The sequence below is a fragment of the Malurus melanocephalus genome, unplaced genomic scaffold (assembly GCF_030028575.1).
Source record: "Malurus melanocephalus ecotype Western Australia unplaced genomic scaffold, MMel_1.1 scaffold_14, whole genome shotgun sequence".
Taxonomy (NCBI): domain Eukaryota; kingdom Metazoa; phylum Chordata; class Aves; order Passeriformes; family Maluridae; genus Malurus; species Malurus melanocephalus.
Window position 1 is genome coordinate 1,806,489 of NW_026623246.1, and position 16,676 is coordinate 1,823,164.

Below are 16,676 nucleotides of genomic sequence, written 5' to 3' on the forward strand. Positions count from 1 at the left end.
GGAGAAGTAGTTCAATGTAGTTCAGAAGCAGTTAATTTGACAGTTCTGTGAAACACTCAGAATTATTTATTTATGTAAAAAGGCTAGCATTTAACTTCTGTAAATTAATTAGTTTTAAATATCCAATTTGATGAATTATTGTAGTCTAATCCCATGATAATTGAGTCTCCCTTTCTACCAGTGCGACAAGTATCAAAAATGGAACATGCCATTTCTGTGAATATCTGTAGCTCAATGTTCTGCTTTGTTTWTCTACTCAGAGTTTTACATTAATTTTTTGATGGCAGAAAATGACAGAGAACTTTTACYTGCTACTTTCATGTTAAGATAGTTCTGGAGTAGTTTCCATTTTATTCTTTTTCTTGGGTAGTCAGATGTTTTCTTCTAACAGGAAATTTTAGATCACTTCTAAGAAGTATGTCAAGGACATTAACTTACTGAAGATGTCTGTTTGTTACAATAGYGCTGAGATTCTAGTCTTTAGTCAGCCTAAAGTCTTTCATCCACTGTTACTTTTAGGAGTAAATCACAGTGGCTGAGAAAATTTTTATATGTTTGCTGGAGGATATAACAATGTGAGAATGGATAAACAAGCATGCTATCCTTCCTATCAGTGTCCAGCACAGATTGTTCCTTAATATTTCCATTCCCATTCTGTGATACGTTCCTACAACGACAGGTTACTATGCCTTGCAAAATGATCATTCTGAATAACAGTGAGGGATTTGTTCAATGATTTGCTATTTGATGGTACGTATTGCTTGAGAGATTTGACAATTCAATACTTACTCACATCTGTGTTTTCAGTGTTGAAATTAGTAACAGCCTAGAAAGCATCAACTCTGTTAGTCTGTAATTTTTACATTCAGGAAAGTTTTGTATGAATATTTAAACCCATTAATTTATGGTACCTTTTATTTTTAAGGAAGATACATAGCATCACTGAATCCGGTGCCTGTGTGACTCCTTTTATTGTGGCATGACTAGTTCTGTAGTAGTTGGTATCTTTTATGTAGGGTAACAGTGGAAGTAACACTGAAAAAATTATAAAGGAGAAGACTAAGRTMCAAGTTTGAGCTGTTCTGAAGTGGACATACCCATTGTATGGCAAGATTTTTTAACYGATGTGCAGAAATCACCATATTTTRGTTTGGGATGATTGTTCYCATAAATGCCCAGCTTCACAGATGTAATCATGAATACATAATCATATCAGGAAGTCSTTCTCTCAGTTTATCTAGTTATGACMAGCTGGGCTAGAAGTTCAGCCTGGGGTAGGAGAGTGGCAGGTCCTAGCAATACTGTGTGATGATCTCTGTGGTGAGAGCAAGCTCAAGCTGTTGTTTAGCCTAGAATAAAGCAGAACAGATGCTGTTYTCCTGAACTATGGTTGTACCTTTGTGAAGTGGAAGCCCTTGGTAGCTGTCATCTGGGTTGAGCAGGATGACACCTTCTATTACCATACCTGTGCAGAGAGGTGCTCAGCACTGGTGGTGCTGGGAAAGAGAGGCTGTGCAGGTGTGAGGCTTCTGCGTGACTCTTCTGGCAACTGCTTCTTGAAAACAAAACTTGGGAAGATCCTCTAACTCACTGATGTCAGCTAGCAGTGTGAGTTACAGAAATAAGGGGAATGAACAGATCTCTCTGTGGCTTGTATTTGGTAATGGCACRATGATCTCAAGGCACATTGCTGCGCTCTCAGAGTGCAGTGAGACGACTTGTGTGGGGATCACTGGCAACTGCTGGCACTTCTCCAGATTTTCAGTTTCCCTAACAGTTCCTGGGGGCTGAGGCTGTGAGGGCTACACTAATGGCAGCCTTTGAATGATGCTGAGGTGACCAGCATGAGTGCCCAGATAATCAGGGTGTGGAAGGAACAGTTGATGCACTGCCACTCTCCCCTTGCAATTCCTTTTGTAGCCCCATTGTCCATGGAGGTTAGGTTTTGTAGCTCTTGAAAACCTACCTCCTATGGCAGTCCCCAAACACAGAACTTCATCAGAACTGCGAGCTAACGGTATTATATAGGTTGCCATGTCGATTGTGATTACTAGTTACTGATTTGACTTGCCTCAAATTAATTTAGACCTCTGTCACCTACTAAAAATCTGTATTCTATGCAATGTGCTGCTATTAATTGATGTTAGTAAACCTGATTATATTTTGTATAGATGCATTGAGAGCTCTTTGTAATTTTTATGATTTTAAAAGCATGACATACAGAAGTCATCTCCTGTGTATGTATTTGTACATATGTATGTGTTTGCAAGGGAAATCTTCATGATGTTTATCTTTTATTTTGCAGTCAAAACCTGTTGCATTTGCAGTTCGTACAAATGTTGGGTACAGTGCAGCTCACGAAGATGATGTTCCAGTCCCAGGCATGGCCATCTCATTTGAGGCGAAAGATTTTCTTCATGTTAAAGAAGTAAGTAAAACCAGAGGAATAAGTGAATCACTCTTTAAGRGAATATTTGAGTAATAGTGCTACTATTTTGCAATGTTGATAACACTTCACTTTGCCAAAGCACTTTATGAATGTTATTTAAATAAGGTAACAGTGTGTAAGGAACTGAATGTTCTTTTAAATGCTATTCTTATAGAAGCAATGGCACAAATTCTTTATAATCAAATTAATGAAGTTCAGAAAGCATTACGAAATTTCAGAATTACTTCTGTAGTGAAAACTTATTTATAGGTTTAAATGTCTATGTGTGACTRTTCAGAGATATAATATTTGTGTTTTTTTGCTAATCTGGCACAAAGAGGGTTCATTGTGGTTCAACAGACAAGGGTTGCTTCTTTTTTATTGGTGTGACTGTGTCTCAGTATCCTGTTTTTTTTTTACTGAACCTACTGCCCTGTCACTGACAAAATTTTGTTAGCAGTTACATGCTGAAGAATTAGAATGATGTTTCAAGACGAGCAASGGTCAACAAAGGTGCTTTGCATTTGCTGCATTGGTTTGCTTTTCTTGTTGTTTGGATGTGAAGATCTTTAATTTTTACAGTTTCAAACATCTAAAGTAATTTTCTTTCTCTGCTTMTTGCAAGACTATCCCAAGCAACTCAGTAACTTTCCCATGCAGGCCCTCCTCTGTAGCCTGTTTTTCCCTGTTGAATATTTCCTTCATTTTATGAGGTTTTGGTCATATTCCATTGTGGTCTGTCTCAAAATGGCCCATCTGGATATGGAAAGTTATAGCAATAGAAAGTTAGTTTAAGGTTGAGAGCAGTTGAAAAATCCCTCAGTAGTTATGACTGATGATGCACTATGATTCTGTTAGTGCAGGTGCTTTGGGGAAGCAAGAAAAAATTGTTRTACAGAGATAGAAATGCAGGTGGACAGAGACTAAGGAAGCATAAGAAACAGGCTTGGCTGATGATCATAATTTTTCATTTTATTAAACACACAAAACAGGGATAATTTTGATTCAGACTGTATCTTGTGAAGGAAGTTTGCTTTCTGTCTGATGATSGTGTGAATGAATTGCTCTGGTCTTTCTTACGACAAAAGAAGAGGGGAGCATGCCCAGCAACCTGGCAAAAGAAAACCATCAGCATTCTCCAGTGAGTCTTGAAATACTGGAAAATATGGCTCACTTTGGTCAGATTAAATGGTTTTATGTAGTCGTCTATTCCATCTGCACTTAAATGAGATGGTAATCTCAGACTTTACATTAAGTGTTTCCCTTGYTTCCATATAAACCAGACAGTCAGTGTTAGCCATTTTCTGTTAAAGTTTATGGTTTGCTTTTTTTTCACAGCACAACTTAGTCTCAGATGTATATATACATGGGAGAAAATCAGGATGAAAAAGTCTCCTGAACTTCTCTGGATCTCTGGAAATGCCTTGAAAGGAAGCTTAGCTCAGCTGAGTTCATACATTGTCTGTGGCTGCCTGTAGCACTGAGGGATGGAAAAATAGATTAAAATGTTGTTGCAGCCTCAGGTGTAATAGAAGAGGCATTCTGTGCTGACTGCCTTTAAAAACACCTGGTTTTCTCTTTAAGCCATCAAGGARAGTTGGTTGTCTACTGTTGCTAGTCCAGAGATGGGCTGGGAAGGGATCCTGTGACCAGGCCAGCTGTGCCACCAGAATGGTGAGATGGGAAGGGATCCACAAGGTATAGACTTGGACACTTGTCCTGTGTCTGGCAGCCGCCGATGTCTCTGGGTGGGTTGAACCTCGTTCAGAGGGGCCCAGCCCTTCCCTGCAGAGCCTCCTCAACCCCTCCATCTTCTGTGCCATGCCCTGCTCGCCCTCCAGGGAGCTGTATCCCACCAGGYGTTGCTCCTTCCGTGCTTCTTGTGCTCCCTACAGTTAGTGCTGGGAGAACTGAATTGTCCAAAATGTAACTATTTATGCAGATTAAAAGGAAAARAAAGAACATGTTTGACTAGAAAATGCCATGTTGCTTCTATATTTTATACCTAACTTGTCGCTAGAAATAAAGAAACCTAAGTTAATCTCCAGTAGCTTTTACCTGCATAATGATACCGCACTGGTCCAATGATGTCCTCTTCTTGTCTGCAAGAACTGTTCACCAATTTGTGATGTTGAGAGGACTCAAACAAAAACCTCAGTACAGAGACAATGGTGAAGAGTATCTCAGTGATTGAGTATGAGGAAAATTTATCTTYGTTATTAAGTTATGTTCATTAAAACTCAGTACACATAAGGATGAAGGATTCCTTCCTGTGTGAAGAAACTGCWGCCTCATAGTAGCTTCTGAATCTTTGGGGCTTTATTGTGTGGTCATAATTTTGCTCTGTATTTAATTAATTTTTGTGTTTTCCTTGGCACTCCAAGCACAGGTGAATTACAGAGATTCATTCACCACAGCCAGCACTTTGAGAGCTGGACACCTCTCTACCAAGATTTTTTCTAAAAAAAATTAAATTAGAAAGTATTATGTGTTGTATTATTCACTTTAAAAAGTATCTTATACTCTTCATATACTGACACAGCATTTATCTTTGAGACTTTGCAGAAGTGAATTCCACATGCTTTTATTTCTTTATGAAGAAGAAATTCCTATGGATTTAGGATTTCTATTGCTTCTAATACAATTAATATCATTGCATAGTAATCTGTTGTACTGTAGGACAAAAATAGTGGCTGTTCAGATTTTAATTTGAGTGGTTTTTCATCATCTATCTCTTCCTTTTACCCAGGTAATGATTTAGTTAGCCTTTTGTAATAAAGGTTATAATTTTAATACATTTCAGTCTAATACAGCTTTGAGAAACTGCTATTCCAGATTAGCTCCCTATTAAGTGCTGGCATTCTTAGTCATAAAGGCATTCCACGGGATGAATATTATAGATCTACTTATGTTTTATGAGCTTAAAAGTGCTTTTATTTTCATTTCTATTTTTTGTTAGCTGAATATCTTACAGCTGGTTTCAAGCATCACAAGATTTCTATAGTTGCCAAAGTGAAAAATAATACTGCAATTTAGGTTGTGTATCAGTGATCCACCAATGATGGTTAATTTCTTTTTATGGGAGCCCACACATTTTACATGTTTTATTCCTGAATGTGCACTTGTTAAAGCTACTTATTAAATAATTAAATATGCACTCTTATTAAATAATTGAATACGCCCTATAATATCTACACTAATAGCTTTTGATTCAAGAAGGCAACTTCTCTTCACATTCAGGTGTTCTYTTACAGTTTCAAAAATATTACAAATCACCCAAAATTCATATTTGATGGTAGTTATTCCCATGGAACACCAAAAGTATTGCATGTGGGGCCATATATGAGTGACCTATTCTCATTCAAAGATGGTGAATAAATAAGAATGGAAAAAGCAAATAATTCTGCTGTATAGACCTCTGCAAAACCAACAACCTCCTCCACACAYGGGGCGGGGGGAGGAGGGGGGAGGGAATGTGTGTATGAATAAATGTATTGAATTAGGGTAGTCAGTATCTCATATTTAATAGAGCTGAAATCCAGTGAATTGGACTATCTGGTGGACCTGTGTAATTGTTGGTTTTTTTTAGTTATCCAAAGATATCTCTCCTTGTGGATTAGTCATAGTAAGTTTAAGATGCAGATCACATGAGTTGTTTGCAGTAAAGTGTATATAAGCAGCAGAATTCATATATAATATGAATATGTATATAAGCAGCAGTCATATTTCAGAAGATTTTAGGGAGAAGYAGGGAATTTGAAAAGCAGTATCTTTTTAATTTAAATAGAGAACTGAATAAAATGGAGTGAGGAGAAAGAGATTATTGCAGAGCCACAAAAATTGTAGCAGTAGGTGAGTAAATCCTAAGTGTCTGGTACCCACCAAGGAGAACTGTGAAGGGAGAGCAAAAACAGCTCTCATGTATGAGGGGASAAGATTGTGAAGCAAGAAAAAATAAAGATGGTGAAATGGGTAGAAATAAAAACCAGCGAGAAACATGAAGTCTGTGAAGGAAGGTTTCTGSTTAAGTGCTGTGGATTTTAATAATTTGAAAGGAGTAATTATTTTARTGTGTTTCTGAATATTACCACAATTCTTCATTGCCATAATAACATAGCACAGTGATTATCTGCAGGGAAGAATTACAAAAAATAGAATAGCTGCAAATTAAAGCTAATAACAAAGTTATCCCTGATCCGGTGATTTCTTATGGGTTTTTTTTTGTCTGTTTGTTTTTTATTATCTGTAGAAATTTAATAATGACTGGTGGATAGGACGATTGGTAAAAGAAGGCTGTGAAATAGGATTCATACCAAGCCCAGTCAAACTAGAAAACATGAGGCTGCAGCATGAACAAAAGGCCAAACAAGGAAAATTCTACTCCAGGTAATAACAAGAAGTCATTAAAAATAGTAGGAATGTCTGTGACATAACTTGGAAATTAATGCTGTGTATTGCTCATATGTTGGCTGCTGTTAGTGGCAGCTCCAAACTTTTTTAATCAATGAAGAAATTAATGTATAATTAATTATGTAATTTATTAGATAATATAGAACATTTTATATTTTGTATTGTTAATTAATAAGCTAATTAATGTCATTGGTGTTTGAGAGGAAAAATAGATGTTTAGATTGGGGATTTATGGTGGCCTACAAAATTATTTAATTTTTTTCATAAAACATTTGCTAATATACATTGCAGTAAGTATATTTACTACATGCTAGTAAATTTTTTTTTACCTAAAATTGATTTACCTAAATTCTGTAGCATTTTTTACTTGTTTTGATGATCTTGCTGTTTCTAAACATGTTTAAAGCTCATTTTAAAAATGACTCAAAATGTTATGATGAATGTATTCATAAGCCAAAGCCAGAGCCTGTTAGTTAGCTCATAAGGAAAAAATAGTCTTGTCTAATTCTTTGCCTATAAATACAGCTTTTAAGAACACTACATTTTATGATGGAAGTTTCATGTCCAGTCATTTGTTATCTCTGGCTGCAGCCATCATTGCATAAGAAAAAGGATTTTTTCTAGATATTGCGAACAATAGTACAGGATAGGATAATGTCACTTTTACTTTAGAATTCTTAATAAAGTAGTTTTCTAGTAACACATGTGGAAACAAATGCCACTTGTTTCCCATTGAGTATAAAGGAWACAAATATTCCCAGAGTATTTGAGTGAGATGGACCTGGAATTGAGCTAGGAACCATTTGRGAAGTCAGAAATGCTTTCGTATCTCAGTAGGAAGGGCAGCATTGTTTGTTGTGCATGTCTGCAGTAGGACACCATGATTCTGCAGTGCCTGTCTGCATTCAGCAGCTGTGAAATGCCTCTCCCATGAGTGTGCTGTCCTCAGYAGAAGGATGCCCCATTCCTTATTCCTCTGGTGACACTTCTTGTACAGCCAGATCTGTCCCAGTGGTTCAGTTCCTTTCCAAACCATAGAGGAATACATTCTCCAGAAATTCTCACTGAAGAGAACATTGTCCTGCATCACAAATGCATTAACTTAGTGCTTATTAATACTTTAAGACAAAGAAAGTGGAAACTAGTACTATCACATGAATTATTTGAAGAGAGAAATAACCTTTCTTACATTCTTTTCAGAGCTTTTCCCATTATGGTAACTGAAATARCAAGACTAGAACTGTTGTTTCGTTTTCATGACTTATATTGGCTTTCACAAAGCAGAACTTGACAGTCTTGCACTGCTTTAACTCTTTGAGAGACCTTTTTTCTAAAGTGCTATATTGTATTGGGAAAGCAAAAGAATTTGTACTTCAAGTAAATTGAAAAGATGAAGACAAGCATAGTCTCATCTTCATCAGTAACTCTTCAGTTRAAGGAAACAGATATGCTCACAGGCTTAAGAATRAGTCTTTGTAATGGGTAGTGATATTAATTATTATATACCAGTAGGCATATTAGTAACTGAATTGTATTAAGATCATGAGGAATTGACAGCAGCAGAATAAATTGCACAGCAGCACAAGGAGTATGATTGATGTTTGCAGTTCCTCAGGTCTCAAAATGTACACATATTTTGTGTGAGATGTATATTTTATACCGCTGCCAGAAATACTGTTTGTCTCACAGCTAGCACCTCATTTAGAAGGCAGAAAATAAATAAACTAGAATAAASATTGAGAAAGCTACAGAACTTCAGACTAATTTATTACTTTACTCCAGTAAATCAGGAGGAAATTCTTCATCCAGTTTGGGTGACATCGTTCCTAGTTCCAGAAAATCGACGCCTCCATCGTCTGGTGAGTAGGTTSGGGACCCTTTGGTAAAGAGGCTCATGAACCTAATCTGTTAAAATTCATGTACATTTAGCACTGTTCTTCCTTTTCTCCATTCTTCATACGTAAGACCTTAGGGTTATTTTACCATTTGAGGTAGTGGAGTCAATGCCAGCAGGTTCAGGCAATGATAGTGTTGTTAATGCACAAAATTCCCTCTTTAACCCATGGAGTTTTGTACCAAAGACATAGTAGATTTGTGAGACTGCATTACAGTAGGATAGTTGAAGATTTGATCTGGTCTGAGCACTGCTACTGAACTATAAATGCCTTCTGGTACAGGAGAAAAAGCAGCAATAAAAATAGAAGTTCCTGAGAGGTTTCTGCTGTAGCATCAAGAAAAGCATTATTTTAAAACATCAGGAGCATTTAGTTTCACAGTTCTGATCATGAGGATGTGCTTCACATAATTTATGATACTGGATATTTTTTGCCTTTGACAAATTTTTCACAAATACTAATTTGTACTTGGAGCATCAGCATACAGATTTAACTTCAGTTAGGTTGGATTCAAGTGGTATGAAGCATGGCAAGTTGGTGAAGTAGGCTGGCATTAACTCCATAAAAAAAGCATAGGAGAAGATCACCAAAAAAAATTCTACTGAATTCCACTGCTGTGTTGCTGGATGTTTTATCTTCTCATGTACATTTTGAATACCTAAAAGCAGAAAATAATAATGAGTGTCGCTGGTACCTTGTATAGTAGGGCAAAGACATACATTTTCCTATCATACTCATTTCTATGGAGTCTGGTCTACAGGGCAGGCATCATAAAATGAGCCTGAAGATTTTCAAGTATTTACTTGTTCATTTAAAAGGGAGACAGAAATTAAATCATGTAATGGTAATGGATTCATTTGGTTCAATTAATTGAAAAATATATCTGTCTTGTGAAGCCATGGATTTGTTTGTAACAACCAAATTTATTACAATTGCAGCTTGTTTATCAAAATTCCACCTCCGTTTCACTTAAGTTCTCTTTTATTTTGAAAATACTTTATTAGTTTACCAATATATGTCTGTCACAACTGCGTAGAACACACCCTAAAGTTTTATTTTATGATGTCTTTAAACTGACGTGTTTACTGTTAAGTCCAACTCTTTTCAACAGCTGCGTTTTTGTAGTGAAATTGTCCATGGACCTATGCTGTACTTTTATAGTTAGAGCATCTGAAATGCTGTAATATTATTTGCCATGAAAAAAGCACTTGGAGATCAGTACATATATTTCCAGAATGTTGCACAGAATTTAGAGTTAAGAGCACAGATAGCACCTAGATTCCCAGCTGACTGCTTGCTCCCCATCCTGCTATTTGCATTGAATTGTTTCTTCAGACAATGGTTTTCAAGAAACATGGTTTTCTGGAGAAAGAAGGAAATCTGTTAAAATTTATCCATTACAGTGAAGATTTGGAAAATATGTATGAATATTACACATTAGCTTATCCTGTGGYTGCAAGATTTTGAGTCTACAATAATTTTTTACTTATCTTAAGACAYCCTAAGGAAGGTGAAAGAGGCATAGTTTGTGATTAAAACAAGAATTCAAGTGATTTTGAAGCACAATTCAATTATTATTCCCACTCCCCCTCTTTTTTAAAGTATAATAAATTACAAATACATCAATTATTTAATAAGTTGAAGAATATTAACTGAATAAGTAATTTCATTTTTTACTTTGACTCAGGGATGTTTTTTTTTTTTTTTCCAATATAAACTAGTGCCACAGAAAAGCCAAACCAAAACAAATCCACACACAGGATGAAGAACCAGTGAAAAACAAATGAAAGGCAGGGTCATATCCATTTAAATCATCAATATTRATATGGTAAACGATCCATACATTCCTTATGGGCCACCAAACTGAGTAAGGAGAGTGCTGAAAGTGACTGAAAAAWTCCCAATGAACTAAAGATAGTTACCCGTAAAAGAACTGTCACAGGAGATATTACATAGTGTGAAGGCTGAGAATGAGAAAAGTAGATGTTGGTATCTAGCTGATCAAATTGTGCATTACTTTTCTTACAGGAAAAGCTTAAGGTACCTGATTTTTCTTCACTGACTATTTTGGTTGAACATAGAACTGAAGGAGTTTTAATGTGTCTTATTATGTGTGATTTACAGCATCTGTGCTGGCCTGCACTCAAGAAAAGATAATGTGTTCTTTTTATACTTATGAAGAGGATGAAAGAACAGTGTTGCTAGAAGAAAATGTTACGTGATTTCTGTGGCTGTTTTTAGGAGCAGGATTATAGAAACAGGATATAGATCTACTCAATGGGTTTTTCCTGGGAAGGGCAGGCTCAAAGGCACAGTAACTCAGGGAATATCAGGCATGAAGGCATTAGATCAGTGGATAATTCAAAYGGGAAAATGTGCTTTATGCAAACAAAAGAGATTGCTGGCCCAAGAGTCTGTTAAATCAGTGGCTGCACATAGGCTTGACAGAAATATTTATTTGTTACATAATTTAATAGCACATGCCTCTGTATTAGTTGATGTCCCACTCATGAAGCAGATGAAATCAGGTCACTAAGAGGTTTCATAATGGTTTGCAATGATTAATTAAAGGTTTGGATAAAGTCAATGCAAACGATTCTGCTTACAGATCTATTTAGGGTTAGACTCAGTTCGACATAATGGCGTGGCAAGATAAGYGTGTGGTACCAGAGGGAATGGAGAGGTGGGTAGATCTTCACACACAATGGTGATGTACACATTTGTGGTTCACTTTGGTGCATCTGCTTGCCTTCTGAAGACATATTTAAATGACTACTTAGGATCAGGATTGATCATTGTAAACAGGAAAGGTTTCGTTCTGGTTTAGATGTAGTTGGCAGGTATGTGTTCTGCTCAGCATTCGGGATAATATGGCTTTGAATTTTAAAAATGTATTTATTACTGAGTCTGTGAGGATTCTTGTTGAAACTGTTACTATTTACTTGCTAAAAAGGGTGAATAATTTATGGGTATGGTGTAAACATTGTTTGTTACGTGTTCTTTCTGGGTAGAGGTTGAACAGCATGGTTTATTGTATTCACTTCCATTTTACCCTGCCTACGTCCTCACTCTTTATATAGGACCCATGTCTCTGAGCCAAGCTGGGATAAATTTCCTTTCTTCTGCTATCCATTCTTTTTAATTTTCACTATGAGTACATCTGTGTTTATTATTCCTATTAAATGTATCTTATGAGTACAATGCATTTTTATTTAAAGGGATTAAAAATGCCAATTGCAGTCCATCCTCACATAAATGTAGATATCATTGTACCAATATCTGGCTGATTTTGTCTTCAAAAGTKATTTTTCTTCTATTTTTTCATTTCCCATATACAAGTAATGACATTTCAAATTTCAATTTATGGTACCCATTTTCAATTAGTGTTCATTGATATAAAATAATCCTAATGTTGTTGACCAAGTTTTGTTCACATTGGTGGAAGTCTTATCTATTCCAATGAATACTTAGGATTTCCACTGGTGTAACAAGAGCAAACTTGGGCATTGGTCTGTTTTGTAAATGTTACAGTAGCTGTTACGGATTGTCTTCTGTCTTCTAATCCTAATGTACTGCCCCTTTAAATTTTTCCCTTTATTTTATTGTGTTTCTTTCTATGGTTGACTTTTACTTTTTTTCTTTATTTTTTACTCTGGGCAGTTTTATTTCTCTTTACCTGTAATTTCCTTTTTAACCTATCTTTACTTTCCCTGTCATCTGATAATTCTGAATTGTTTGTCTGTATATAGCTATAGACATAGATGCYACTGGCTTAGATGCAGAAGAAAATGATATTCCAGCAAACCATCGCTCCCCCAAACCCAGTGCAAACAGTGTCACATCACCCCACTCCAAAGAGAAAAGAATGCCCTTCTTTAAGAAGGTAACACCGACTTCCAAGCTCCCATCTGTCCACCTGCTCACCTGCACTGCGTCGCATTTCTAGTCCTGTTAAGTGTCTGCGTCCTTTGACAAGCCAATAACATGCATGCTTTGTTGTTCTTTGTTTCTTTTCCATGCTGCTGTAGCTAAGCAGAAGCAGAAATCGGTAAGTTTATATCGACATCGCCTGTGTTTATCCTGCCACTGGCATCATTAGCATTATTACTCCAGATTAACAATGCAGCTGTTCTAGAATTAAGGGTGAAGAGATGTGTTGAGCTGTTAGTGGATTCATTACAGAAAAACAAGCAAAAGTCTGTGAAACTCTGCTACGTACTTATCCTTTTTGATGGAATAATAGGACACGCTTAAAAGGCCTTCTAAATGTTTGAGAAAATTATTTCTAACAAACATAATGCATCTTTCTAATGCATATTTATTCTTTATATATATATTTCTCAAGTTTTTTGTTGTTTTTCTTTTCCTTTGTAACTCAGTCGATTGAAATCATTATTGGAATGTATCAGATGCTCYGTTTAGACTTAGGAAACAAATTTTCAAAATTACTGTATTTAATTTAGTCCGTACTTAAGCTTTTAATTTACTAGGTGCAAAATCTGCAAGTGCACAAAACCAATGGAAAACCTCAGACTTGTTTTGACAGTTTACTTCAAGTTTCTCCTRTTGTCATGTATAAATTATCAACCAAATGTTCTTGCCATCCATCAGTGAGACTTTTTTAGTATCTCAGCTATTGGAAATGGTACTGGTGGTTCCCAGGAGAGCCAATCTCTCTCCATAGATAACCCAGATAACTACACAATTACGCAATTGGCATCCTGTTGCWGAAAGCTGCAATATGTTTCTAGGACCCTTGCTGGAATAATTTAGTAAGACATTAGGTAGCAGCAGTGAAATACCATATTCTAATTTTTTTGTTTTAAAATCTTAAGTYTTCATGGCTCTCATTCATTTGTTTTTAACCACTCACTTAAATCCACAGGTAATAACAGACTGTTAGAGTGCTTAAACAGTGCCAAGTGACATTCTTTCCCCTTCTGTGGATACTCTCTTGTTTAATAAATAGATCTTTGTTTCTGTCTCTCTTTCTTGAACTCTTTTAAATAGTATTGAATCCTTCTCATTTCCAAAGTCAGTGCTATTGGCTTCAGTTTGGTCTGTTAAGCCTGGTGTGGAAATCAACAATGATACATGCTTCTGAATAATTTCTTACTTAATCATATTTGCAACTGGATAATAATTACAAGGAAGAATAATATGTGTTGCTATGTGTTGGATGCTGTTACCATAAGCATCTTGCAAAGGTGCCACTTCTACATGAACCACCTTAGAGGTGAACTATAGTTAGTCCCACCTCTTTCTTCCACTCTGTGGTGCCTCTTTTCTTCCATGTCAGAATCATTACTAATGTAGTGGGGTTTGTAATACTGACATTTACAGTGAGTACTGGATGGCCATCCTGAAATAATCTACATAAGTCAAACCACTGAGTAAAAGCCATATCAAAACTGCTGGTTTTTATTGTGAGTTCATATTTGAACTTGAAAGCAGTATAGTTCAGTGCCAGTCTCTTAGAAAATATTTGATTCTCTAACACTAAATTAAAGAACTTCAATGCTTCCRTTAGATAACTTTTACTCAATTTTCTGCTGACAGCTTCATTATTTCAAGCTGTAAAGATTAGAGAAAATAAATACCCATTTTGACAGATTTTTAAAATACTCCATATTCCATCAAATAAGGTAATTTTTGTGCTTGCCCTGATTGTCMGATAGCTGGTTTAACTTCTAGCATGAATGCCTTTGGTTAAGTCAGCCACATTAAGACAAAGATCTGTTGCATCAGGGCACTCATGCTAAAAGCACTTGCAAAACTGTAATGAATTTTTCTTTGAATCTGCCTCTAATACGCTTATCAGATTATTAAAAATGTTAGCAAGAACAGTGGAGGACTGCTTTTGGATACAGGCCCAGCTTAATTGCAGGGGTTTGCTTTGAAACATGTTGAGTCAGATTCTGTACTGTGTAAAATAAATTCATTTCACATGCTTATGATGCCTTGGGCACTGGTTTTCATTCTTACGTTATTAATTATCTGGTGAAACTAGAGGTAACAAAAAAATGAAATAAATTGCCCTGAAGAACATTCACAAAAAATGTTTTCTATGTTTTAGACTGCTTTAGACTACTGCTTGTGTAGCATTGTGTGCTGTCACTGCATTAATGTCTGTCTTTGTGGGTTTGTGTTTTGGAATGTATATACTTATTTTAATGTTATTGTGAAACACCTTGGGATACATTGAGTTCTGGAACAATGAACAATGTCTGTATTCTGTGATCTTGAMTGATGTATTTGTACTATGTAAGCATTTGAAAAATAGATCTGGCATTTCTTTTTCCAAATCACCCACACATTTCTGGGTTTGGATTGCAGTAATTTTTTCCTAAGACAAAGATAAACCAAAACCTCCCTTATGAACAAAAAACTCTTTCTGATAAGACCTGATTCCTGGTGATATATATTAAACAGCCTTTTATTAAAGAAGAAAAAATATCAAACCAAATGGTTTAATTTTTTATGTTGTATTCTGATAACAGTATAAAATATTTACAATCTTTGGAAGGAGGCAATCTTTTTATCTTTGTATGTTAAAATACCTTTTAGAAATTGCTCATGATACATCAGTTAGTATTTTGGTAAATATGGTACTACCAGAATCCATTCTTGGGTGGTAACAGGAACTTCCCAAAGTGGGAGAAATGCTATCCCAAGCTCTGCTTATAATAATTTTTTAGAAATACTAACTTGATCACTCACTATTTTGATTAATTTGCAATTGAATTGCGGATGCAAATCTGGAAGTCAGAATGCTGCCATGGGAATTTGCAGTGATGTCACTCACAATGCTTTGTCAAGCAGTGGGCAGATGTGAACATTAAAAAAAATTATATGATATGTTTCTCCCATTCCCTTTTGKTTTTATTTGTCTCTTTTCCTGTATAAATTTTTTGTTGAAAACAGGTGTCACAGCTCTAGAATTAATATTTTCAATTCATTAGTTGTTGGAAATAGACTTTTTAACTTACCAGTTAGAAATTATGTGGTGGGACATGTGCCTGACCCACAATAAGAGATTTTTTAACTAATCAGAGTAAATATGAAAACAGTAGGAAAACCTAAAGTCAGAGCAAAGTTTTTTTCAAAATAAATCCCTGAATCTCTTATATCCTTATCTTGTGCTGCAAGTTTTTTGAAAAGTTAATGAATCCTAGATTCCTGTGTTGGTGACATCACTGGAAATTCAAAGTTCTAATACTGTAAARGTGTGTAGCACTTTCTGCAGCTGCTGTGATGCTGAAAATGTTTCTGTTTTGCAGACAGAGCACATCCCTCCCTATGATGTAGTGCCTTCTATGCGACCAGTAGTTTTAGTGGGGCCTTCTCTGAAGGGATATGAGGTAAGTRATGGTTGTGAATAATTTGTTCTTGCCAAAATGCTATGCTTCATTTGTATTTGATAWTTTATAACATACGCAAACATCAGACAGTTTTTACTCATATTGAATAGATGCTTATTTGTATTTTACTTCATGTCAGAATTAGGAATAAATTGCATTCCAATCCAGTTTTTCAGATATAAGATTTACTGTCAGCTTTATTATAAAATATTGTTAACATGAAGTATTATGAATTCCGTATGTGGTTATTAATTTGTTGTTTGTTTCCTTTTAGGTAACAGATATGATGCAAAAAGCATTATTTGATTTTTTAAAACATAGATTCGAAGGGCGGTAAGTACTTTGCAATGCAAATATACTTCAGTTCAGGTTCCATTTGGGTACCACCACGTTTTTTAGCAATAATAGCATTGTAGAAAATTAGGGATGACAGTTAATTCCTTGATCAGTGGACTATAGTATGGACTGGAAGTTTCCTTKACAGAGCATGCAGAAGCTGTGTTGCCGTGGGAGGTGTTCTGGGGCACATGTATGTTAAGAGTGGAAAAACAGATGTCTTCTTGATGGCTGTGACAGTCACAC

The 16,676-nt window shown here is 35.8% G+C and overlaps 1 protein-coding gene across 4 annotated transcripts in view; it reads left to right on the forward strand.

Moving 5' to 3' along the window:
* CACNB2 (calcium voltage-gated channel auxiliary subunit beta 2) overlaps positions 1 to 16,676 on the forward strand; it is a 244,026-nt gene that overhangs the window by 197,905 nt on the left and 29,445 nt on the right. For 2 of the 4 annotated variants that reach the window (XM_057383566.1, XM_057383583.1), the window contains 6 exons: positions 2,306 to 2,428; positions 6,678 to 6,814; positions 8,621 to 8,697; positions 12,483 to 12,616; positions 16,014 to 16,094; positions 16,369 to 16,427. In XM_057383566.1, the coding sequence (XP_057239549.1) occupies positions 2,306 to 2,428; positions 6,678 to 6,814; positions 8,621 to 8,697; positions 12,483 to 12,616; positions 16,014 to 16,094; positions 16,369 to 16,427 (611 nt within the window). Of the gene's footprint in view, positions 1 to 2,305; positions 2,429 to 6,677; positions 6,815 to 8,620; positions 8,698 to 12,482; positions 12,617 to 12,761; positions 12,782 to 16,013; positions 16,095 to 16,368; positions 16,428 to 16,676 lie in introns of all 4 variants that reach the window. The other 2 variants (XM_057383574.1, XM_057383589.1) reach the window with 1 other exon arrangement.